The 27,203-nt window shown below is 44.3% G+C and overlaps 1 protein-coding gene across 13 annotated transcripts in view; it reads right to left on the bottom strand.

Annotated features, from left to right (window-relative positions):
• Nucleotides 1-27,203, bottom strand: part of LOC118510777 (ankyrin repeat domain-containing protein 29) — a 253,927-nt gene that overhangs the window by 192,735 nt on the left and 33,989 nt on the right. For all 13 annotated transcript variants that reach the window (XM_036053055.1, XM_036053046.1, XM_036053047.1 and 10 more), the window contains one exon: nucleotides 12,312-12,422. In XM_036053055.1, coding sequence (XP_035908948.1) covers nucleotides 12,312-12,422 — 111 coding nt within the window. The remainder of the gene's footprint in view (nucleotides 1-12,311; nucleotides 12,423-27,203) is intronic.

Raw genomic sequence — 27,203 nt, 5'->3', positions numbered from 1 at the left:
CAAACTCACAACAAACACACACAACTCATCCCCCATCTCCTACGCAAGCACTCAGCCGCACAAGGAAACGACCGCGCTGACAAGGAGGAGGGTTGAGAATATCCTTCCACGCAATGAGCATCATCAAATCATACGCATCAAATAAAAAGGTACGCACCGTAGCGCATAATGCTTATGCTCGCAAATGAGAATCTTATCCCCCGGTTTCCAGTGCCTCTTCGCACAAAATTGACACACACACACACGCACACACAGCCAACCAGACAATCATCATCTTCTCCACAAGCATGCCACCACAATAAAGGATACGCCACGGTAGTTATGCATTCGGTGCGGTGGTGCGCTGCCATTCAACCTTCCGTTCGGTTAATTCATGCCAGGCCGAAACACGCCAAAACCGAGAAAAACACACACACACACACCTCGCGAACCAGCCACCGCCGTCGGGGTTTCGCTCGGTTTTCTTCAACTTGATAAGCTCGTTATCGGCGCGCTGGAAAGTTTCGCGCTGGCACTTCAAAAAAAGGCCCCCACTGCCGCTGCATGCTTGCGCTTTGATCGTGGGCACACGGGAGAGGACACACACGTTCCACTGTCGAAGATAAAGGAGACGTGCACTCGAGGCAACGGTACACACTCCCGGAGAAACTTTCCACCCGGATGCCGGATACGATTGGAACCAGCAATGAAACCAGAAGGAGCACATCCCCCTTTCCAACGGCGTTGTCTTGTTTGTGACAATTGTCATGGTGATGGTAGGTGTTTTCGTGTGTGTTTGTGTGTGTTTCTGTCTTCTAAGAATTTCACACCAGCAGCGGGATTCTTCCGGCATGGCCAAAAATGGGTTTCCTAGAGGATGCTTCCACGGAAAGGATACCGTTCTGTAGGTAGGTCAGGTTTAATGGGGTTTTTGGGACAAATTCAATTGCCAATGCTCGTAATGAACCAGATTGTTGTGTTGTTGTGGCACCCGTTGCAACACACTCGCACACCCTATTAACATTACTAATCTCCCACACGGCAATAAAACATTACCGAGCGTACGCAGCTTATGCTATTAAAAACTGCATTCTGCTTGAACGACAAATTTATGGCATACACCCTTTTACGGCTTACGGTGTGGCGTCCCATTTCAATTTGAGTAGTACTAATTTTCTCCGATGTTTTACATGGTGTGGTTTAGCTTCGGGAGCAATGCATACCCATGGGACCGGCCCGTTTTTTACAGTGGCATACAAGCTGATGCTGATAGTCGAAAACAGTATTTTTGTCAATCGTGTTGCATAACTTCAGGCGATTAAAAAATTTATATATTTCACACGCCTAAAGCTAGACAATAATTCTCAATGAAATACAATCGAGCGTTTACATAGCTTAAGGCGATGTCTAAAGCTAGATAATGCACTCGTTCAGAATCAATTTTTAAAAGATTCTTTCAAACTTTTAATGAAACACAAGTCTCCAGAAGTATTCCTTGCCCCTGCAACGTCGAGAGGTCTCGTTCTGCCATTTCTGGCTTTCTGTGACTTTATTTTACTCGTAGAAAAGTAGTCAGCCTTACGTACGGGGAGGCGGTCTGGGTGGGATTTGAGCCCCGGCCCTGCCGTGTGAAGACCGGCGCCGCTATCGCCTCGGCCACCAGATCAGAAGTCAACAAACAGCAAAAATATTGCAAGATTCCCACCAGGCGTTTTAGTATAATAAATATTGAATTGCGAATTGCATACCTTTAGGCGCTAGTACAATTTATACCTTAGACGCCTAAAATTGGACAGGACTATTAAAAAAACTCCTTTTTCTACAGCTCCTTTTACGCTTTAAAAAAGACAAAATCAATGGTTGAAAGAGTGCCGCAAAGAATTCTCAATTGTAGAGAATTTTTATTTGTTCTTTGGTACTAGAACCTCTAGAGATCTTAGTCGGTCATTTCTGACTGCCTTGACTTAATGTTATCTGTGATAGTAACATATGTTATTCAACGCCTAAAGTTAGATAATGCACACGAAAACTATCTCTTTTTAAGAAATACAAGCGATTAAAAAAATCATCATTTCCCTCATTACACGCCTAAAGTTAGACAATGCACTCACAAAACATTTCCCTTTTTAACCACTGTCTACGCAATGCTAACAAGCTTGTCACTTGGGATTAAAAAGCAGGCCGTTTTCTTCAGCTGAATGCTCATGGTACCGTACCGCATCATTGTTACGCACAAAGCAACTTTTATGCTATCCAATACTAACTAATTCACTCCCATTAGCCCGACATGTGACTATGCGTACGACGCTACACACAGAGACAGGGTTCTTATAGGCCTTCTCCTTATAGGCAAAGCAGCAAAAGGATTCCATCGGTACAGCGACTCTACTCCGTCCCGTAGAAACCCGGAGATGATGTCTGTGCTAGTAAACAACGTCCACAGAGATGGGGGGGGGTCTACACATCGATCCGGTGGCCCGCAACAAATGCTGACTTTCTTTGCCCTCCATATTCCTTGGTGGTGGTGTGTAATATCCAATACAGCCCCACAGTGGAGTGTACACATTACGCAGGGGTTATACAGCTCATACTACACACCTCGCACTTTCGTTCTCTTCATGACACATCTTTAGCCCGCTTTTGAATGCAGCAACTTCAGCAAAATGCGCCCGCCCCCCACGATACGGGAGCCTCGAGGATTTGAGCGAGAACGCCACCGGTACCGGTTACGCACTTACCTACGGCAACATCCGGACCAGAACTCAGCTTTTTTTTCTCCGATGCTCGTCAACAAGCAGCCTTTCCATCATCCGTCGGCAACGTCGGAGACGATACGCGTTTACGACAATCTTCAATGCCGCCCCATATCACCTTCCCACCACCGTATCTTCCTCTTCAAAGCTGACTACAAGCAGCGGGAAACCGACACGACTTTCAAAGGACACACCACCTCGTACGTGTGTGTGTGTGGCAGAAAGGATCCGTACGAGGGGAAGAACGAGCGAACGAGGTGGGTCTTGTTTCCTTAATTATTTTTTAAGATGCTCCCATTGAGCTCGATTCATAGCACATTCAAGTGTGAGCGGTGTTCAAGATTAAAATGAACGTCCGCTTCTAGAACGCACCCGATCTCGATTGGGGGGTGGGAGGGGAGAGCAAGCCCGGGGCGAAATCCGAGGAAGAAGGTGTGCATATGTGTGGCAAGACACATATGTGGATTGTGGACGCACGCACGTACCCTTCGCACTACGCTTCCTGACCTAACAACCCTTCTGCTTCTTCTGCTGCTGCTTTTTCTGCTCCTATGCTCATGGTCTTTTATTATTGATGCAGAAAATCTGCAGGTGCATCGGGAATTCTTTTCAACGCTGGTAAAAAGAAAAACGGAATCCACCAGAATGCCACTGCCTGCACCCCCTCGGTGCGTCTCCCATATTTCTCAAGACCCGCTGCACAACGGGTAAGCCCTTTAAGAAAGGCTGGATTGCACATTGCACCTGAGGATGCAGTCGGTGCAGCTTGTTCTTATCTCGAGCCGTGCAGCGTGCATGTCCTCGTTGTCTACGTAACGCAAATGGGCCGAACGTACCATCCGAGCAGCAAAGGATGTCGCAAAGAAATCCCTCTGTCACGGGGACAGAATGGTGTGGCAGCATCTCCGAGAGGATCGCCGAGCGAAGAACAAAAATGGGAAGAAAGGAAAGGCACATTTTTGTACCATCTTTGCATCGGTACCACAGGCAGCCGATAGGTAAATCAAGATGTTGTGAATCTCATCGGCTGACCGGGCAAGACGATACCCACCGACATTTCTTTGCACTGCAACACGGTAATTTTCTTTCCCCACTGCCGGTGCACACCACTAGGTGACACATAAAAGCAGCCGGAAGAAAAGGCGATCCCTTTCACGCGATGAATAATGCAGTTGGGCAGGTCAACACCTGGCACCGGCCAGCACCAGATGGAGCGATGGACCCACCCGCCGCAGGGCAATCCGGCTCGCCTGGTCCGGATGGCTTGTGAACATTGAGAAAGAAATTAAGTTTAGATAAGGATCCGGTGTTCATTGGACGGTTTCTTTCGGACGGAAAATGGGCCGTTCGTTGCCGTCGCGGAACGGTGTCGTTTTTAAGAGGTGCAAAATCAAATTTTGATACTATGCTAATTTTTTTATGAGCGCCAAACTAATGCCGATTCAATGTAGAGAAGAATTAATTAGGTTTTAATTATTTCATGCTCATTTGAGATGTGAAAAATATAAGAAAAAGCATTGCAATGGAAGAGTATTGATGACAATTCGAAAAAGTTTCAAGATATTCAGATATTCATTATTCAGAGGAAAAAGAAGCTAATAGAATGCGCATTGCATACATTGTGGCGACCATTCCAAAACGGCTTGCTTCGCGGTATAAAACGCCTAGATTTATGCAATTGATTTGGTACAAGTGTTTTAAGCAGCTTTTTCAGATTTATTACACGCGCATCCCACCAAGAGTAAATAAAATAAAATACTAGCTATGCGATGAGAAGCTACGTTAAACATCTGAATTGAATTACATATCAAATAAATAGAACTCGATCTCAGAAAAACCGCGAATCCGCATTGCCTACATTCAGACAAACATATTCAAGATCCATGTTTTCAAAACAAAAACGCCTAAATTTAGGCAATTTGATGCAGTGCAGATACCTTCTTAGCAGCCGTGTCGTTCATTTCAGTGGATCGTTATCAGGATTAGATTCGCATAACAACACAAGCTATAGTTGATTAAAGAAATGACAAATTATACAATTTGTGCTTTGATCTCTGCTTTGCTTTTGAATTTAAAATGTATTTCAAATACGTATTAAAAAGATTAAGGCAAATTTATCTAAGATCCTTTAGCGACAGACCAAAACTCCTAAATTTATGCAATTCATGCAACACAGATACTGTCTTGGCAGCATTGTTTATTAATTAATTTTAAATAATCGTTAGCCGATTTTCTTTGTAATGTTCATTGCATACATGCAGGTGAATTTATTCGAAAGCTTTGTTTTGGAAGGATTAAGCGCCGATATTTATATTTTTGTTAATCTGGGTTTTTAATAAATAAGATTTGAATAACATCAAACTCAGATTAATTCAAAATAAATACATAAACTATGCGAGAAGCCCTGTACATTTCTTCACACAACACAATATGTTAAAAATAAGCTTTCTACTAGTCGTGTTACACACATGTTTGTGAATTCATTCATAAGCCAACTTGGCAGAAGTAAAAGCGCCTGAATTTATGCAACTCATTCAACAAAGACACTTTATTAGAATCTTTTTTCTTGATTTCCAAAAAAAAGCATCGTTTAATTACATTCCTACAACCTCAAACTCCGTTCGATTTAAAGAAAAACAGATGAAAAAAAAACTCAGGTGAAAAACAGGTGGTGTACACCCCATCGAAGTTGTTTATCAAAAAGCTGTAAACCTCAACTCTCGCAACACTCTTGCCGCTCCCCGAGCAACATACACGCTACGCTCAATATAACACAGTAGAGCAAGGATTCAGGAAAAAAAATATCACAATTTCAAATAAACTCAACCACTCGTACACAATCTGGACAAAACCGTCGAGCAGAGTGTGTTGTTTGTTCCAATTATGCGAGATCGATTGCTTGCTGGTAGTCGCCAACTATTATTGTTATCCCATGAAGGGTCAAAAGCAACAAAAACACACACAAAAACAAAAAATAACAAAAAAAACCCTTCCTTTCGCTCTTTGATTCTTGCAAAAAGGATTTATTGTGATTTTACTGGTTTGACCCTTATGCTACCACCCTGAATGCGAATCGAATTCGGTTTTCCGACTTCACACACACACAGAGAGTCCATATTTTTTCGTGTCCCCCAATGTTGGTTGTTTTGCGTCCAATATATACACTGCACTGCAGCCGAGAGAGAGAGAGAGCGAGACTTTTCTGCTGGACATACCAACTAACTCCCATCCTACAGGGTCTGCTACCCTTGCAATGAATTCGATTTCCAGCTGATATGGAATATGGGATAGCCGAAAAAACAAGGATCAGCAAACCAATCGAGGGACAGAAAAAAAACCGATCGGGAATGACCACACACACACACAAACAACGCTTTTTTTTTGTTCGTTCGGATGCAAGCATGTTCTTGCACTTCAAAACCCTCGAATGAATTTCTACAATCAACTTCAACCGGGACAAAAACAAGCACACACACGCCTTAGGAGGGACGACGATAGGGAGCATCGGTAGCACCCGGGGTAGCAGCCGGAAAACCACAACTGGGGTGGCTGGAACAACCGCAGCTTCGAAAAATCAATCCAACTTCCACTGCATGTTTTTCTTCAACCGGCCAACACCTCCAACCCATCCAAGTGGTCGATTCGTTACAGGGTTGGGCAGGAAGGGTAGCAGGACACACGACAGGTGCAAGCAACAGGACTCGCCTGCCAGCATGACCATGGTTGGAGGGAGGAGAACGATATTTCAATAACTAAAATTAAAATGTCGTTTCCAGAGAGTTTGTCGGTTTCGGGCCAGTGCAGTGGCTGTATACCTGGACCATGCTGAAAAACTCTCCCTCCCCACACACACACACGTACACAGGCTCTCACGTGTGGGTGTTGATGACGCTGTTGCGCTCGGTTTATGCTGTGATCCTAACGCCATCCTCCGTGCATCCAATGCTTCCGGTTCTCCCCAACTCCTTGGTACCGTTTCGGGTCTCCCCATTGGCAGTAGAGCTATTCCGTCGAGGTTAACCCTTCGATAGTGGAGGGAAGGGCACCAATGTGACGCACCGAAGGAACTTCTCACCCACCACAACTACAAATACAACCAATCCACCAGTAGAGTACAAGTATTTAGTGACGCCTGTCTTTCTTCTCCAGGGAAAAGGACTCACACGCACACACCTGGTGCACCTCGAAGCTATGTGTCACTTCCGGTGTGTTTTAGGGCTTGTCGGCAGGACAACCCGTGTGTGTGTGTGACTCCAATTTCATATCCGTATCGAACGTACACACCACTGTGAACTCGTGAACAAACAATTGCATACCATTCAGGCGCATATACAACGCAACGCTCGAGAGATTTTGTTACGATCAATCGCTCACAGTTCCACCCCTACTTCTACTACCTACTTTCACCCCCACAATGTCACACATTCATTGTGTGTGTGATACGCCGCACAAACCACCCCCAGCATCCCAACTCCCAAAGGGTGAGACGCTTTTCAAACTGTGCATCAATTGTTCCAACGTTGGCCGGCCTCGCTTTTGCTTGCTTGCTACCAATGCAATTTCCCAATGAGGACACACACACACAAGCCAGATTCGTATCCTAATGCAGATAGAATTCAACGAAAAAGCCACCCCCGCGCCACAGCCCTCTCGCCGCTCACCTCCGCACGCGCGCCTGCAACTAAACAATGAGACCGATTTTCAACTAAATTAATAAATAATGCTCGACAAATACTCTTTGACCGGTAGTGGTGGCGCTGAACTGCAACTGCCTCGCCGTGGTGGTGGTGGTGGTGGTGGTGCCTAATAATACACACGACGCGACCCCAGGACGATGTACTAACGCTGCACACCTAACGGTCGGGTTTGTGCAAACACACATAGTAGTAGCAGTAGCCGTACGGCTGACCCCACTTGGATCGGATGCACTTGCCCGCTGCACTTTATTATGACGCTGCCAATGATATGCTGCTGCTGATTGTGATTGCGCCTTGCGCCTTTGCGGCTGCACTATTTGCATTGACGCATCAAATGCTACGCACCGAGTGCCAACTCTGCCACACGTGTCTGTGAGTGGCTTTGCGTGCAGAAAACACGTGTCGCACAAACCAAAACCTGCACGCTTTGTGAGGTGGTTTCTCCATGACGGGGAGCTCTTATCTGGCGAGCTTTTACGGTGCGGGTCGAAGACGCAGGAGCCCGCGGAACATGGAGCAGAGGGGCAAATCCTTTAAGGTCATCCTCAACCTGTTGGGCGAGAAGATGTTGCTTCAACCGATGCAATGGAACCGTTGAGGAAGATGAGGCCTACAAATAGATTGCCTTAGATTAAGTCGTACACTCCGATAGGTTAGTCTTTTATCTATAAATGTGCACACCTCATTCGTGCCCCCCCCCCCTTCCCCCCCCCCCTTTTCGATCTCCAACCCCTTAGTCTTCCCCCTAAGTCCTAGCAGTCGAAGCTGTTCCGCCGAAACACACAAATGATTCCATTTGTTTTGCTATTCTCATCCTCCCATTCCGCTCGCTCCATTAGAAACCGGCCAGTGACCAGTATTTACAAACTATTATTATAATTGCCTGGGTCGGTCTGTGTGTGTGTGTGTGCTGGTTGTTACAGACTTTTCCAGACTCCCGGTTTACATTGCGCCGTGCCCTCAGGTTCGGACATTTTATTCATTTCAAATGCTAGGGCCCAGGCTCCGGGCCCTTTCGCTCCATCTAACCTGCCTTACCTAGGATATTATTATAACACCGGGGGGTGGGGATTTTACCATTCTAATAATCGTCTGCAAATGCTGTGTTCTGGTTTCTGCTATTCAAAATCCGCCCTGCTACCATGACCTACCACTCCCTCCGGCCCACTAACTCTACACGAGAGATTTCATACAGCAATTAATTGCAGTTTGTAGCAAGTGCAGTGTAGAGCTCCGAAAAAAAAATACTGTACCGGGAAAATGGCCTCCGGGGAAGGTAGGCTAACCCTCGGTTCGGTTAGCCACACACACACACAACTCATAACTTTGCTCAGGCAAAGGTCCGGCGGTGGTTGATTACCGCGCCGGGCGCGTGTACATTTGCGAAACATCAATCTCCGCTCGGAATTAATGAAGCGGAAACATGACGACGCCAGTGAAATTCAATTCGGAACAAAACATTCCGGCGAACATCCTTCCCGTGAACTAACTAAAACTGGGTTTTTTTTAAATGAAATGAAACTAAAATTGTGTTACCGTTAAAACTTTTCCGTGGAACCCAGTTTTTCGCCCCGAAAATGTTCGGTGCATTTTCCGGTGCACACCTTTTGCTGCAGGAGGTGCCTAACCTCTCACACACAGGGAGAGAGGCATAAAAGTTAACGCTCACACACACGCTCATTTGCCCGGCGCCAGAATGACCTGCACCGGGCTTTTTGCGGTCAACCCGAAAGTTTTGCATCATATTTCAACAATTTGTTTAATTATCAAAATAATTTCCTAACCGTGCTTTGCATGCCCACTTTTGCCCGTGCTGTGAGGCCGAGTTGAAAAAAAAATGGCACAAAACTAAACGCTCTTCCAACGACAGGAAGGGAGGCCGCATTTTCGAACCCATTTTGCAGTCGATGGTGCATAATAAATTTTGCGTTAAAAAAATACGACACCGGCTGCACTTGGCCGCTACCGCCACTACTACATCAAATGGTGCGTGTGCTTGGACGAGGTTTTCAACAACAACAAAAAAACACTCCAGGAATAACCGGAAAATGTTCCATATTGAAAAATTAATGACTCTAAACGATATCCAACGAGTGGGAAACGCTGGGGTAGGGTATGAGGTGCAGAGTTTAAGCGCAGTTCAAACCCAATCCAAATAATATATGCCAAAGCCAGCCAGCGACTCTTCTCTTCTAGTGTGTGTGTGCGTATGCCTGTTGTTCATCATCATAATCCACTTCCACGAGGAGGTCAGTCTGTCTGTCTGGCTGGCTGGCAGGCTGGCTGGACTAGTTTTTCACCAATTACGCACCACCGTATCTAAAATTATATAAAAACAGCAAATCTGTTTAATTTGTACTTCTGTTTCAGAGTTGCAATGCTACACACAGGTCCTCTGCTAGCTGCACAACATTGTTGCCCGTCGGTCAAACCCGGATAACCGATGATGTGCCGTGGTGGTGAACACCGGACACCCACCTCGGTGCGTCCATCGAGGCAACTCCTGATCGGTCACTAATAAATCTACCGAAAATCAATAGACAAACATGGCACGCCACACAAACACAGATGTGTCACTCGCTCTGTTGCACCATCATCTCGCTCCACTCGATGCGAGCTAGAAAGCTGTTTAAATAAACGTAAAAGAAGGCACTGTGGGAGGGAAATGGTAAAAAAATTTTTTTTGTCAAAATCAATAGTAATTGCAGAGCTCTATGTGTATTCCGTCGTCGATGCGCTCCAGATCGTCTTGGACATTAAAAGCGAGTTCCCAATATCCATCTTGACCGGGAAATTGTTCATCGTATACAAGCATGTTCTGATTCCTAAGTTCCAGGCAATATAGCCCGAAGTCTTCATAAATTTAGACTACATTAGAACAGTCCTTCAACACTATTCGGAAGCCCGAAATTTGTCTCTCATTCGACGGTTTTACCGTTTTCTAGAAATACGGACCTGCTGAAAAACTCGAATCAGATATGCCTTACTGCATCCAATTTTATCGCTCAGGGATAATAAAGCTCATAGTACGAACAAATCTTCAACCGAAAATCTTCGAGAAGGGACGAGCCATCTCTCATTGTTTAGATTGAGACGACCGGAGGACCGAGCCGGTAGCGAAATCGGCATTCACATATCGGATCGGATAAAAAATTTCGTCCTGATTATCGCAGGACCATACGGATACTATCTAGCTACGGCTATCACCAAGTCAAAGAAACCTGTTAATGATAAGACCTCCGAAGGTTGTAGATCCATATAACTAAAATAAGTACCATTTTTACGATTGTCGATTCTTCTCCAATATCTAGCACAAATTTAATAGTAAATATTCCTCAACAGATCCAAAGCATCTAGAGAAGTTCCTAAGTGTCAGAACCACGCACAGCAACAAAGAAGCAGCCTTGCGTGCCTGAGCCTGTTTGATCACCATCATGTATGCGTTAAAAAGCGTTGGATCTCGAAGAGATTCTCTCTACTTACAGACCTATTCGTGTGATGAAGAACGTACGGAGGAGTCTGCCCAAGACCGAAGAGGTGAACTTGGTGACTCTATAAAAGTGTAGTAATAAGGCTTAAACTATATGAAACATGTTAACATTCCAGTTGTTATTCCGGCTATCGAAGCAGCATATGAAACCAAGTCTTCAGAACCTTCATAAAATATTATACCTAATAAAAATCAAAAATTTAATAATGTATTTTTTTTAATATTAAAACAAATGTTGAATAGTCAGCAATAATATAAAAAAATCTTGTTTTAAAGATAGAGCTTTTTAAATTTATAAATTATCAATTGGTCTAACAATAAAAATCAAACTCAATGAGGATGTCCAAGTCTTAAAATAAAATTTATATATTATAGTAATTGTCACAGGTTTTTTAAATAATTAAAAACTTATTTTTGACCACTGTTTCTACCGTGCCACCCCATAGTGCAACGTGCTACAAAAAACAACATGCAACAACGAGAAAAAAACGCCAGCAAAATAAAATACTAACAACAACGCGGCAACACAACAAATACCCATTTCTAAAACTGCAATCAGCAACAGCAGCCACCGTCGCCGCCAATGCTAATCGGGCGCGTTCGAAAGCAAACACCCATCAGTGCCGGCGTGTATGCGTTACCGCACCCAGGGAAATCGGAAGTGGTTACCCGGTTTAAAGCGTGAAAAACTAAACACTTTATCATTGCGCTTTTCCAACCGTCAACCATCAGCCCGGTCTACCATACCCCGTGGAGGGAAATTTATTACTCCCAGTTAGAGAACAGGGTTGGAAACAGGGCAGGTGACACAAATCAGACCAAGAGAAGGACTGACTGGCTGGTTCGGGTGTGGACAGCAGCAATAACGACAGCCCAGCGCCAGCCCAACAAAACATTGTGATTGTGAGTGATAGCGCTAATGATTATAAATTGCACAAACCGTAACACCAAACCCTCCTCCACGCAGCTTGGGCGTGGATTCTTCATCCCTCTCTAACCCAGCATGGTTCCGGTCGGTTCCGGTCGGCTCCGGATGTCTGTTGCTAATTTCAATTTCCACCTCGAAATAAAAACACACGCTCGTTCATTTTTCCGCTCACTTTTTTAATCCTCACCGGCCGTTTCCTCGGTTCGCCGTTTCCGTTTGTGTCGTATCGGGAAAAGCCGACCACGACCAACCGGTGGTGGGGTTAAAAAACCAGGCTCCCTTTCCCATTAGACTTTGTACACACTAACTGCGGGATAATCGGTGCGTCGTCGGTTCCTCGCTCGTCAGCCTCGAATGTGTTTGCTACCCCCCCCCCCCTCCCACCTCCCTCATTCTGGCGCACTTTGCTGGTTGTTTGTAGGTGGGATTATATTCACCACGGCACCCCGTTTAGATTCACTTACCTCATCACGGCAGTCCACGTGCACCTTGCCACTGTCCAGCACTCGTCTCAGCAACATTTCGTCACCACGCAGGGCAGCCAGGTGTAGCTGTACGTCCGAAAGGGTTTCTTTCTGTAACAAACAAACAAAAAAACACGGTAGAAGAGAGATTTTAGACCGAAGGCCATTGTGTGTGTGTATATGGGAGGTGGGATTAATAATTTTCGGAACAAACATTTAATGGAGCCGCCCGGTGGATTATGCTGAGAGGTGGTGAAAATGGACTCTCTTGTGTTTTTTTTTTTAAATCTTGTTGGTTTTCTGAAAACAATAAGCCCTATATTTAAATAAAATTCATCATTTTTAACCTTGTTACGAGTACTGTTGTACACCTATTTTTTGTTATTTATTTAATTTTTCCCAGATAAATGCGCTCAAAGTACAACCCCATAATCTAGCGCCATTTATAAAGCGGCTTAAAAGGAAAAGGTGAGTGGCAAACTAACAGTACAACCACGCCAACAGTAACTCTTCACCAAACAACAAAAACACATCCCACCCTCATACCACCCAGCCTTTAAATAACAAAAGAAACATACGAGGAAAGAACTTCACTTAACCTTAGAAACCATCCCTTAGACAAAAAAAAGGGGGTGGACGAAAGGAGGGGAAGAGGAGCAGAATTCACCTCGCGTGACCTTTAATTGTAATAGCAAATTAACCTTTTGTAATAACACGGAATTATGGTACACCGCCACCGGTCCGCCACGTCAGTTTTGCATACATACAGGCGCTTAGGAGGCGCTGCTGACGTTGAGCGAGCGCGTGAAACGAAGCGCGAATCCCTAAGTAAACGCTGAACCGAACGTTTTTTTTTTTTGTCCGCAGCCCCAAACAATGAAGACTGGCACTCCTACTGGAACGCCACAAAACCACCGGGCTAAATACAAAGCGAGACGAACAGCGCAAAACCAAACAGCCGGAGGAGTGTGACCGACGGTAAGTAAACACCCGGACCAAGAATGCAGCAACTACCCTTTAAACACACAATAGAGGGAAAGAGAAAGAGAGAGAGGGTAGTGGCAGGGTGTGTGTGTTTGCATGGCTAGACTAATGTTAAAAAATTTGCACTCGCTGGGAAGCGAAAATAAAATAAAACGAAAGCTAAAGCTAAAGGGTTTGGCGCCCGTCCGGTGGTGTAAACCGTCGTCTGGGTGTCAGCTGAAAAAGAAAAGGACGAAAGCCGAGAAAAAGAGATGGAAGAAGTGCAAACAATAATTTAGTGATGATTTACACACAACGCAAAAGGGAGTCCACCTGCTCAGACAAACAAAAACCGAGAGCGAAAAAAGAAAATAGAGTCGCGAAAAAGTAAAAGAACATTACACTGTTACAAGGAGAAGCAAAAATAAAATAAGAGGTGAAAAAAGAGAGCGCACACATAAATGTGATTAAGAACAAACAACTAAGCCGTGAAGTGGATAAACGAACGAGTTAGAGAGGGAGAGCGGAGAAAAAAGAGTGTGCAAATCGAATCGAAAACAAACCACACAAATAATGAAAGCCAATCGACGAGTGGCCAAATGTTGCCGGTTTGCTGGTGTTGGTGGTTGGGAATCGAGACGCTCGCCACACTAATCCCTATGCTTAGCTGCCTAGATAACTACCACCCCCCTAGAAGCTCCCCATAGCCAGGGAAAATGGGGACGATGAATTCGATGAATTGGAAGAAGAGTGTTGTGACAGCATTTTTCCACCCCCTTTTGCTAATGCTTCTCCCCCCTCGCTGGATTCTCCCAAATGGTAAATGAACGGTCTGGGAGAGAAAATTCCAGAAAAGGAAGAAAAAAAACCGGACACAAAGCAAGCGTTCTTTGTGTTCGCCCCGGTTCAGACGCTTAACAAGGTTGAGCTTTTTTTTCTGCTCCCCTGTGCAATGCATATGCATCACAGCGCCACCCTACACTGGAAGGACAAAGGAACATCTTCATTGATCGTTTATAATGATAATAAGGAGCGGAGAAAGACGAAGAAGCAAATGGTAAAGGATTGTGTGGATGACGGTGGTTGAAGATGCAGTGAAGGACCCTTTCGTTCCCTCGTCACCAGGATCGTCAGCATTCTTAGCGTCGTGTGTCGTCCTGTAACTCTTCTTGGATAACTAATCATTTCATTATTCAATTTGTACCTCACAAAAACACTTTGAAGCGCTTTGTCGAGGACCTGAGAAATTCTGAATCCGAAGGAGGACCTGAGGAGCTCAAAGCATGTCCAGAGAGACGTTAGAAATACGCTTGAGTCTTCAAGAAAAACTTCTTTTCCTAAGGATCTCATAACCTAAGAGAACGAAGAACGGCTTTTTCCTCGTGGCAAATTTAAATATAACTAAGCTTTCAAGAGGAGAGCAAGAGTTCTAGAATCGCGTCATAATTAAGCGTACATTTAGACATCACAAAAATAAACCTCCCGACCCGTTCGTTCGACAGCGTAATGAAGCTTAATTGAGAACCCCAGCCAAGCTTCGACGTGTTCGATGGATTAGAACCGCTGAAGCAAAACATGTGCACTAATGAAGAAATTGGGAGCAAAAATGAAACCCGATTTGCATAGTCGGTTAATACGATTACCGAGCGATCCCAGGGATTTGACGTATTTAATTAAAACCCCACTCTTTGCTCACTACTAGCCGAGCTGCTTTGCTGACGTCTCGGCGATCATCGCGATATTAAATTGTTACGTTGGTGGAGAGAGAGTTCTGAAAGAAATCAATTCCAGCGTACCACATCTTGACTAATGTGTTAAAGCTCCCGGTGAACCCAGTAGTCAGGAGCGCTCACTAAGTTACTAAGTACAAAACCAAAACACTCAATAACACGAACCTGACCTACTACTGCTACTGCTACTACTGCTCCTGCTACCTTAGTCTTCAAGGATTTCGGCTCTATCGCTGGTGCCATTAGCAGTTTCTTTTTTCTTTCTCTCTCTCTCTCTCTCTCTCTTTCCCTTAAAGCTCGCTCAATTCATTTCCACCGGAATTCCATCAATGAAGGTGACTTATGGCAAAACGGCTGGTGCCACAGCTAGTGACACGCCAACCTCCGAAAAGCATGACCAGCACACTTTTGCTCGCTTCCCAACGGGAAAATGAACGAAAAAAAAAACGAAACTCACACACACCTCACAAAGGGCACCCAAGTTTCGTCGCGTGAACGCAAGCCGGCAACGTCAAATCTCGTTGGAAAATCCCATTAGCAGATGAGGAAACAGGAGGGCGAACCTCCCGAAGTGTTCGGCTAGCGTGCAACGCGATGACCTGGAATTCGCAACACTGGGACGGTGAGCCAAGCTACAACAAAAACTCCGTCACACGATACGTCACGAAGGTGTGACCTGACGGCGAACGCTCGCAAAACGCCATCTTATTACCGGTTGCCAATCGAATCTGACGCTTTGCCCGGCGGGTTGGTAAAGGCGTGACTCCGGTACACCTTAAAAAACCCACCTGAGCTTGCCTGAGCCGGCCCTGTCAAAATCTCAACGTAACAAACCATTAACGTTTTCCGGCTGCCCGCGAAACTTGCCCAAGCCGCACCATTTGCACAGCAAACTTTCCAACCCACTTCCGGGGGCGCGTTATGCTTCGAGAAAGAGTTACGCTTCAAGACAACGGCGAGAGCGAGATGTTTGATTTATGGTGTGAGCCGGGCCACGGTAAGATATGGTCACCGTATGACTAGTGACGTTGAGTGAGCAAAGTGTTTTCGAATATTTAGCACATCCAGCGTCATAAAACTAACGACCTGGAAGCTAAAGAGTTTCGGTCTCTTTAGCAGCGCCAGCTTTTGTCCACCCGGGGTTCCCAATTATGCACACACCGGAAACGGCTCCCTTACTTTCGCTTTGTCTTGATGGCGTGTTCAGCCCTCACTGCAGCATGCTCCGTGTGTAAGCTCCAGTAAGTGATTACGGTTTGTTTGCTTAACGGTTGGGCCTCCCTTCACAATTCACATTCGCACAACACTCTGCTTTAAATGGAGCATACACAGCCCGACATTAACAATATCATCATCTTATCATAATTTGGTGTAACGAAGCCTACAATTTTCCCTGCGCCCTCCTACATCAAATTAGAACTGGCCAGATCGGTGGTTAATTAGCACCGAACCAAACCAAGCAAAACAAAAATCCGCCGGACGGAACAGGAAGTAATGTGGCCCAAAACAAAAGCCCATTGACACGATCACGCCTGCTTGCTCAACAGCGTTTGCCATTGTGTGATGGCCACCCTCAATTTTAGAGCGATCAGTTTCGCCAGCCAGCTTCGCACCGCATGATCGAAAAACTGCATCACCACCACACGCTGTTTTTGCCGGTTTCATAATTTCTGCACCCTTGTCGGCTCTCGCTCCGCGTGCGCCCCGCGTTGCCAAATGTACCCCTTGCGCCTAAAGTGGGTGATTATTTACACCCAGGTTCGAGAGCTCCCGGATCGGGGAAGCTCTGTTCACGGCCGGATGACGATGCCTTCGCTTCTCCTGTTGCGCGCTTCCTAAGGGGGACGCACCGGTAGTTTTATGGCCAATTAATGTCCGATTAATAATCCGAACCCTCACATACGGAGCGCACTGTCCACAGCGGCCGGACAGTTGGTTGCCCTCGGCCGTGAATGATTGTGGCCATGAATCACACGATTTGATTGCCCATTCCGGCGGGGGCCCCGGTCGTTCCTCGGTGGCTAAGAGTCTCGGCGACAGTCACCCACCGCGAGGCCCATCGATGTGTGGTTAAGAATTCTTTCGCCACGCAAGCACTGGTGAGATGCTGTTATGGGGTTTTGTTCGATTGCTTCTTTGCGCTCCCGCTCTCAAGCCGGCTATCGATAATCGAGGCTGGTCACAATGTGAAGTGCTTTGTTACCGCTAAAACGGGAGGAAATAATGTTGTTTTGAGTACCGGTTTCCAATTTCCAACCGGAGCTGCATCATCGCCAATACTTACCGGTCGATGATCGTAACCGGGGTGGCTGCTTCCCAAGTCCCAAGCAGAACTTCAACCCGGGAATTAAGCATCATGTTTAACGACCGTGTGTGTGTGTGTGCGAGCAGCACGGTTAAGCGAGGAAGCGCTTAATAATGAATAAAGAAAAATGTCTATTTTATCGATGGTCTTGCTGAGAATCGGTTCCGAGGAATCGGTTGGCGATCCGGGAGCCGGGTAGTTTCGTGTCGTGTTTTACGATTATTTTGGTTGTACAATTGGACATAACAGCAGCTGAACCGGTGTCAGCGTCCCTCGATTGATTAAGAGAGTTTATCGAGCCATCGGCAAATAAATAGTATCGAATGAATTCTTGTCATTTGCTGAGCAACCTTGAGCATTGTTACGAGAATTCGTTGACATTCTTAAGAGCTTAAGTGTTTTAGGGCGGCTCTGTTTGTTCTTTAAGATTTCTTAAGAATCTCTTTATTACCACTAAGGATAAATGAGTCCTCAGTAGTCTCATTTGAATTAGTTCACTCGTTGAACCCTCTGAACAGAATCATTCCTGGGAATCTCAAGGAACGGTCAAAATCTTAGCTTGCCGAATGGCTGAGTTCAAGATTGTAAGCTCCAGTCAAGACTTTACATAAGACCCAAATTCTGGATCTGAGACTAAGCAACTAAAAGGCCTCTCAATTCGTGAAAGGGACTTCAGTTCATTGGTCCGAGGTATCTTAGTCATGGCCTTATCCAGTCGATCCTAGATAAGAGAGGAAAGGCCGGATAGAATTCTGGACAGGTCCAGTCAAGATTCCCGTCAAGTAAGACCAGTAGGAGTTAATATTCCTTTACTGATTAAATTTTAGCGAGAAGAAGATAAACAAAGTCACTGATTCCAGCAATGCGATAAAGACTTACGTTTCCTCTACAATGTAACCTGTCTGTCAAACTGGATAGTCAGTCAGACGGGAACTGATACTGATATTGTCGTGTGATAGAGCAACGCCCAATGATCATCTGCAATTATTATGCCCCTGATAGTAAAAATTATTTATCGTAGATGTTGAATCGTCTATTCAAACAGTATAGGATCATCAAGAAAATATTCTCGATTCTGTTATAGAGAATGCTTATACTTTTGCCATATAAACCCTAGAACAATATTCTCCTAAAAGAACTGTTGCTATTAAAAAAAACTCGTCTGTCCAGCTACAAATAAAGCGCGAAGCATCGAATATCCCAACCAATCCTGCAACACAACTCCTTCGCTCACTTAACCCCTCCAGCTTAAAGCTAATCGAACTTCACTCACCCAGTGCATTGCTCAGCCGATAGATTGCAAGTCGTTAAGCTGTCCCACTGCAACGCCAAGCCGAAAGCGAGCCTACGTTACGGATTTGGCTTCGGCCTACAACACAGCTAATGGTTTCCTTTCATTTCACTACACATCAAACACCCATCAAACATGTGAAATATTGTTGAACATGACCTACCCAGACGTCTCCACCAGGTTCATCCCACCCTCAGGAAGCGCTTCCAAGTGAAACGACAAAAGCGCGCTAAAGAAATGCAATCGTCTTGACGCCACAAAAAAAAGAAGATGGAACGGCTGCTTGACTAACTTTGTCCCGGACGGAGCATTCGCGGAAGATCGTGGAAGATCGTGGCAAGCTTCAAGTTACCGGTCTGCAGCGCCATTTTACGGCGTGCTTTTCAATAACTGTAGGAAATTTGCTTTTACGAGCATAATTCTGTTCGCTTTCGTTTACGATCGTCATAAATAAGGCATGATACTACGTACTACCTTGTGTACTTGTGTACTCGGTTCGGTTCGGTGGAGAAGAGCAAAAACATTCAATTCCAATCCAAGCGTAGGTCTCCTCTATCTCTCTTCGCAACCTCCTCGCGCTTGCCCATATTTGATGGTTCATAATTTTAATGCTGATTGAAAAATTGCAAATAAAATATAATCCCATCGTCGGCTGCAATACACCGCGACGACGGAGGAACATGACACAAGAAAAAAACAAGCGCCAGAAATGAATCTCGTACGAACCCCGACAAATTCTTGAACGGTAGTATCACCGATATCTGATTCTAGTTGCGATTGCGTTCACCGGGTACACTTCACTACAGACCGCAGCACATTCTACGCAAAGAACAAAGGCAACAATTAAAAATCCAATTACCGGCGACGACCGGCGGCTTGCAATGTGCAACGGGCGGCTGTCATCACTTCACATTTTCCAAACGAATTGCTCTACCGATTAATTAATAGCAAAATTAATTTTCCTCCCAACTTACAGTTTCTTATCAATCTTGGCTGTGGCTTAATTTAATTTACCACCTCAAGCACCTCTTGTCGGGGGCGGGTTTGTGTAGGCGAAACTATTTAAAACTTACTAAACAACATTCATTTACTGTCGGTTCGGCCACTACAAAGGGGAGCGGTAGCTTTTGATTTGGGGAGCGCATAATTGAACATTCTGCCTATAAAAGGTAAGGTTCGGGCAGGAACTTCTTCATAGTAAAATTGTGTGTTTTTTGAAAGCCAACTAACTAGCTACGACGCATTCACCATGAAGCTGACAATCGTTCTACTAGTTGCATTCGCAATCCTCGCTTGTGGTAAGTGAATTAAAGCTGTGTCCTTATTAAACAAAAAAAACCGGCATCCTCCTATATGTCCCTGCTGTCCATCATCCTACCAGCTACCTCGATGGAAGTAAACGATTTGCTGAAGAAAAATCCAGCCTCACAATTCTTGAACAAAATTGCCCATTCGCCTGTGCTCGGTGACTTGCTGAAGGGCATTGCCGACACGCTGGTCCTGCAGGACACACCGACCCCAGCACCGGAGGCCGGAGTCACTGAGGCACCCGCTCCACCAAAATGACCGTAGTACACGGCAAATATCACCATGATGCAACAACAACCTTGAGCAAAGTTACACATTATAAATAGACCACGGAAGGCAAGCGCGCGCACCACATGCCAACTACTAGTGGGGAGGTTTTATTTTCCGAAAGAAAATCCGTTTAATGATCATTATCCTTATACAGCCGCCCAATGGTGTAAGCTCAATTTTCACTCGATTAAACCGTCGCTTCATGCGGGTCCGCCCTGCTCTGCTCATGCTGGTCAGTCTAGAAATAAAAAACAGATAAGTTTTTTTCCTGCATCGAATCCTCAAAAAAAAAAGCAGCACAAAGAAGAAACACAGCTCCAACGCCTGCCTGGCAGGTCGGATTGATACATTTTCGTCCGATAAGCCTACACGACGACACACCACCGGAGAAGGCGCCTCTAATTTTCCTCCTTTTTTAGACCAAATGTTGTCCCGCTGATTACACGTCTCCTTCACCGACGACCGTACGCGAAATGAAGATTAATTACCCTACTACTCTGCCGCTTAGAGTCCACCCATCGCGACCAACAGGAGGGTGAGTGATGTAATATGCTACGGGGGCAAGTTTCTGGGTGCGGCTTCCCAGCGAGCAGATGAATGTTAAATGATCCGGTAAAAATTTAAAATACTTTTCCACCATCACTCACAGCTTCACAGACACACACAGAGTGGGATCTCTTCCAGCGGGAGTTCCACACGCTTTGTGGATCTTTTGCTTCGAAATGTGGGACATGACGGCTAGAACTTGCCTCGAAGGACTCAAAAAAGGATTAGTGTAAAGATGACAGACTCGCCTTACTAAGACACTGTGCGCGCGCCTGTAATGACTGGCGTCAGCAGAAGACAACCTCATGCATAAGACAACCGACCAGCGTTATCCAGCACACACACAAAGAAAAAATCTTCATCATCAATGCCACGGTTGGTTCTGAATCTCCTACACACACCAGGTCCCCGACACAAAACATCATTCATTTCTACTAATCCCTGGTGTTAATACCGTCTCCAACACCGTCTTTGGCAAGGGTGTTTTTTAATCCACCTTGCATGAGTTACGATTATTAATTGAGTATTCCCAAACCGAGCATTAGCACCGTATTGACGTACGTACGTCGGTGGGGATATTTTTAGCAAAATTTTCATTAACGAACTCATCCATGATTAGTGTGGGATTTTGTCTTTCTTACGTGTAGTACAGACGTTTCTGTATAAAAATAATCTATCAACGTGTCAGCGAACTTTAACCGCAAGCAAAAAGATAGCACTTCAAGGTGAAAGACGTCTAAGACAGACTGAAGCAGAGAGAGAGAGCAGCAATGTCATAAGGATTGCATCACTTTAGGCGTAGAAAATTTTCGCTGTCTTGCTGGCAAATTAAATTACAAACTAAAACTATAAGATTGTTTGTTATACGGATTGCACGGCTTTAGGCGCCTTGCCAATGAAGAAGATTTATTTTACCAATAAGGAATTATAAAAAAAAAATCCAATTATAAATTATAGTAGTTTTGAACTATTTTGAAATAAGAAACACAGTTGTAACTGGAATACCTATAGAAAGGATAAGTTAATCTCTCATATCCCTCACTGAGTCCAAATGTGGTCGATTTAGCAACTAAATAAATTAATTTATTCTACAACAGCAAATCCAGTGCATTTGTTATGCGAATTGCATCACTTTAGGCATTTTTTCCTACTCCAAACCAAATCCAAACCCTATCCAAAACCAACAGATTGACCAAAATTTCGATAAAATAAATTTAAAAATTGTTCAAAGTAAACATTGTCAGGTGACAAGCGCGTATGTAGAGCATTGACATTGAGCAGTTGACCTGTAAATTCTCACTTCCTTGATTTAATTTACTCGAAACTAGATTGCCAGCACTTATCAGCACATTCCTGATGTAATTTTGAACCAGTAAACCGCTCAAAGTAAATATATTGTGCTTCAGTGAACGTTATTGTCGATAGCAGCAATTATATGTCATGTGCATTGCATAACTTTGGGCGTTTTATCTTACTAGCATAGGCAAAGCCTTATTTGCTATGAAGTTTTTTACTATAAAAATCAGGAAAATTTAAAATTATTCAGCTATTGGGAAACTACAAAAAATGTAATTTCGCAATGTGTACTAAATGGACGCTTGTTAAGCGGATTGCATAAATTGCGGTGTTCTACCGAATGTGGAAGGTATATTGTTATCCGTGAGGGGAAATAAAAATAAAAATTCTTTTCTTTACACCCTTTATATGAATTAAAAGCAAAATTAATATCATCACGCAGCATGAGTTGATATATTGACCATCATCAAATATTTCATCTTTCAATTAGAGGGGGTTGCTGGTTCCATCCCGTCTCCAGCGTGGCGAAATTGAACATGAAAAGAGCTGTACAAAGTGGCAGAAATAATTCATCGAAATTGGAAAATAATGAACTTTTCTCACCTCATCATGCATCATCCACACACACACACACAGAGAAAGAGAGAAAGATCGATTGAAGGCTGCTAATACGAAGCAGAACCTCCCAAGAGTAGACCATATTTGAATCTGTTAGTGCAAGCATCAGTGATTATCACATCATCATCAACCGACCGGCAGCATCATCTTTCATACCGACGAGATACGTTTTCGTTATTGGTTGCCCACCCATGATCGGTCAATGAGCCAAAACGATAAGCTTTCCCCCCCCCCCTTCCCCCCTCCACTGATTTTCCACTCCTTCAACCACCACTAATCCATCGCCCGGGTGGCGAAAAGAATCAATTTTCCCAATCTCCGAAAACCATCTTCAGGTTGCGATGATTTTGGCTCGCGGTGGAAAATTTGCACTTTCACCTTTCCCCCCACCCCCTCCCATCCCTCTCTCTCTCCTCAAATTTCTTCTCCACATTCTTCCAAAAGCGAAACGCCACGATAAGTGAAATTGCTGAATCGTTTGGCTGAATTTTCCCTTTCCGTTTTCCAATCATATCAGCACCTTCTTGACGCGTGTTTGCGATGCCTTGTGTTTTTCCTTCCAGCTTTTTCCGCAAAAATAGAAATGAAAAGCGCACCAAAATTGTGCACATCTTTACTGCTGGCGCCTCGGGACAATTGATGCTAATGCCAATGGGCCACCGCACTGCACCAATGTTGGGCCGGCGTGCAATTCTGTACGAATGGGATGCTTTCTTTTGCCATTTTTCACCAGCCATTTCCACTGCTTCCAGTGCCAGTGTAAGCGCAAAGAAAAGAACGTGGCGTAAATTTCCCAGCGGAAAATTCTACCAACTGTATGCTTTTATTTTTGTGCCTCTTTTTTCACCTCCAACTGATAAATGTACCCAACAGGGAAAGGATAGCAAGTGCAAGTGCTTATGCCTCCTTTATTTGCTTTCCACCCAGAAAAGCCAAAGTGCAGGCAGAGAACCATTTTTTCTCCCATTCCAAAAGCTGCATTCTTTTCCTTTCGCCTTCCGACCCACACACACACACCTCCAGACATCCAGTTATGATAGTTTTGTTTTTACTTTTAAACGGTTTCAATTCGGTGCAAATTATCACAATCAAACGCATACACACACACAGTATCATCATCCTGGGTGCAACACACCCCGAGAACACGTTCCCAGTTCAACTTGAATGAACGATAATTGTCGTTAGGAGTCATTCGTTTGCACTGTTTTTTTTTTGCCTCCATTTCCATGTTTTCCCCTTGTTTTTTTTTTTTTGTTTTTCGTCGTGGCCCCGACAATTGACCGTGCCAGTGGCAAGTGGTCAGACAAATCAGATGCACAAACCACGGCGAACGTTCGCGAGTGAGGTGGGCAATAGAAAACGAATGAGGCGTACGATTTGAAGTCAATTTTAAACTCCACCCGGTACTGCCTCTGTGTATGTGTGCGGGTATTGTTTTTCTTCCTTCTCCACCCGCTTATAGGGAATTGACGTTCCGCTTGGGCCACTTTTTACAGTGATGGCGATAAAATAATTATAGCCAATTTGTAGTGTAGATTTTTTGTGTGCTTTGTGGGCATAAAAAAGGAGAGATAGTTATCGACGGGTTGCAGTAATAATAATAAAGTGGATAGGGTTTATAAATTGTTTTAATTAAATAATTGGTACTGTGAAATTGGTGCCAAGAATTTTGCACGAATTTTTAGCGCAAAAAAATCGTTTCGTTTCCTAGAAAAGAAGCGCCTAAAAGTATGCAATCTGCATCGCATAAAACTCTAAAATAAATAGCATACATTGCAGAAAAGGGAAAGACTTTTCAAATGGTAATAGAATAAAGTGAATAGAGTTTTAAATTGCATTAGGTAAATAATTGGTTCTGTAAAATAATTTGAAATAATCATGCGCCTAAATGTATGCAATCCATTACTCATCAACATCTAACATAAACAACAAGTATTCGCAAAAATGAGAAGAAAGTTATAAAAATTAAATACAAATGTAAGTTATAAAGTATTTTTTTTTATTTATTTATAAATTATGAACAATTATAAAGTATAATGATTGGAGTAAAGTAAATAAATTGTTTTATTTAAACAAATAGTTCTGTAAAATGTCTTCCCAGAAAGTTTACTATCTTTTTTATAATATAAAGAATCGTAGTTTAATAATCTTAACAGGGTTAATAAGTTGCTTTATTTGAATAAATGAAACCAGCTGCCAAAAATTTCCCTAACTTTTGCTTTAAAAAACCATTTTCCCCACAAAAGCGCCTAAATGTATGCAATCCACATCCCAAAAACATCTGGTAAGACTGTAGAACTTTTTTAAATAAAATTTGCAACTCTATGTGCTGCACTTTTCTGCGCCGATTTCTCACACAGCAACACACTAATTCTCGACCCCTTCACACCTCTAAAACACCCTCTTGTAGTTCAAATCGATCGCCCCACGTTCCCACACGATCTCTCTGCACCATCATCTCATCAGTGCGGCATCATCATAGAGCGTTTTTTCGTTTGCGTTCTTTCGTTTCGCCTTTAAAACCCACCGTTCGCGAAAAAAAAACGCCGTCGAACGCTTCACGCTAGTTTTTCCGCGCACTCGCGCGCCCCATTTGTGCAATTTGCTTTTTTGCGATTGCCCCCGGGGTGGGAGCCAATCATGCATGATGGTATCGGGCGCGCACACGTTCCTGCTGCGCTGCGTGAAAGGTGTGAAGGGCACTGCACCCAGGAGGCGATCGTGGAGCGAACAAGGCACACGTTAAAAACCGACTTACGAGACCATGAGAAGGAAAATGTTTGTACCATCCACCGCAACTCTTGCATTCGGGAGTTGTGTGCAAAGTGCAGCGAAATGAAAATTTTCCACCACCAAAGTGAAGACCAAACAACCGCCCAAAGTCAAAGAAGCAGAGTAGATGTTTGGTTGGGGGGGGAGCCTTGGACCCCGGCAAATCGATGGAAAGAAATTATCGCTCGTAGAAAGTGAATTTGAGCGTAACGTTTCAATGTTTTGTTGGTTTGTCCCACCACCCACAAACACCGGGTGAACTTTTTCGGGGTGATTATTTTTTTTCTCCACCATCGCTCGCTACAAACGCCTGAAAGTAGACTAGCACCCGAACGGTTTCGGTGGTACATGGAGCTTTGACATGCGAACAAACGCGACTAGCATGCATGTCGATGGGTTAGTTTGCCGTCGGGCTATAAACATACTTCCTTTTTGCGATACTTCGTTACCATTTCACCTTTGGTTCAGCTCGGTGTGTATGCTTGCTAACACACGTCACACTTTTGCATGCTTTCGCGCCGTTAGCCGAACACACACAACCCGGTCCACCAGTTCCGTCCACAATGTCCTTCCCTCCCGGTGGTGGCGACGACGAGATGCACAATTAAGAAAACATTACTGATAGGATTTTTTTTTCGTTCGTTGTACTTGCCATACTACACGAGGCCTCCCTCCCTAAAACAACACATAGTTCCGGTACGCGCAAGGTTAAATTACCGGGCGGGAGTTTTTGTTTTGTTTTTTATTAGCCCTATTAGCTTTATGGACATACATGAACGAGTTAATAATGTGTTTTTTTTTTCTATGCTTTTTTGTTGATTGTTCCAGGGAAAAACAATACCTAAGAAAAAGTTTCCATAAACAAGGGGAAAATTAGACAGTATGTATTCCCTCTACCTAGAAGGATAATTGGAGTCCGATAACACAGTGTCTTTGGTTGGCAGCGCCTGAAAGGTATGCAATTAATATGTTGTAGGCTCGCTTTAATTTAAGGAAATTTAAAGATATATTCCACGCACCCAGGGTCTTTCTACACATAAGCGATGCGAAATCCTTCTGAAAATGCACAGAAGCCTCTTACTTATGAGTTAAAAGCGATTCTTTCTCAGAGGCTTTTTTGAGTACTAAGACTATTAATGTTCTATTCAGTGGAAGGTTCAGTGTCGCTTGCTTCATCGTTTGATTAGCTTCTACTGCAGGGGAGAGCCACACACAGCGTATGCCAAGATCTGGATTAACTTATAGAAGATGATCCCCGAAGTTTCCACCTCAGAGTCGCGGATGACCCTCTCTTATGCCAGAGTGAAGAGAAGACAGGCAAGCCTATCTCGTTGGTGAAGGTCCTTTGTGGTAGCAACAGGGCCTAATGTTCGATACAGTTCTCTCTTTGTCTGTCATGACAGGAGTATTAAAGGAGAAGTTCCCTTAGACTAGATTTCAATGCCGATGTTCTTGTTGGTGCTGACTCTTCGCCCATTATAGGTGAAGTTTTGGACGACTCCAAAAAAGCATGATCATCTATATGCGCATCGTCGAGAAAAGCTTCAAACCAATGATGTATTTATCCTCAATGTACTATGTCCAATGTCCATGTTCGAAGCTTCCGCCTCCGTTGTCTGGCGTCAGATAAAACAAAATGCAAATAAGTGTATCTCCCAGACTAAGGCCTCCTGTGGTAGCAAAAGTCCTTGAGAGTTTTCTATCCACCTTTACCTGACACGCGATGTGGGTTTTGGTCATTGTTAGAAGCCGGGATTCCTGAAGAGCTCTTTTCGTCGTGTAGTTTTACCCTA

The sequence above is a fragment of the Anopheles stephensi genome, chromosome 3 (genome assembly GCF_013141755.1).
Source record: "Anopheles stephensi strain Indian chromosome 3, UCI_ANSTEP_V1.0, whole genome shotgun sequence".
In the NCBI taxonomy this organism is placed as follows: domain Eukaryota; kingdom Metazoa; phylum Arthropoda; class Insecta; order Diptera; family Culicidae; genus Anopheles; species Anopheles stephensi.
Note: the sequence above shows the minus strand (reverse complement) of the source record. Positions and strands in the feature narration are given on the sequence as shown.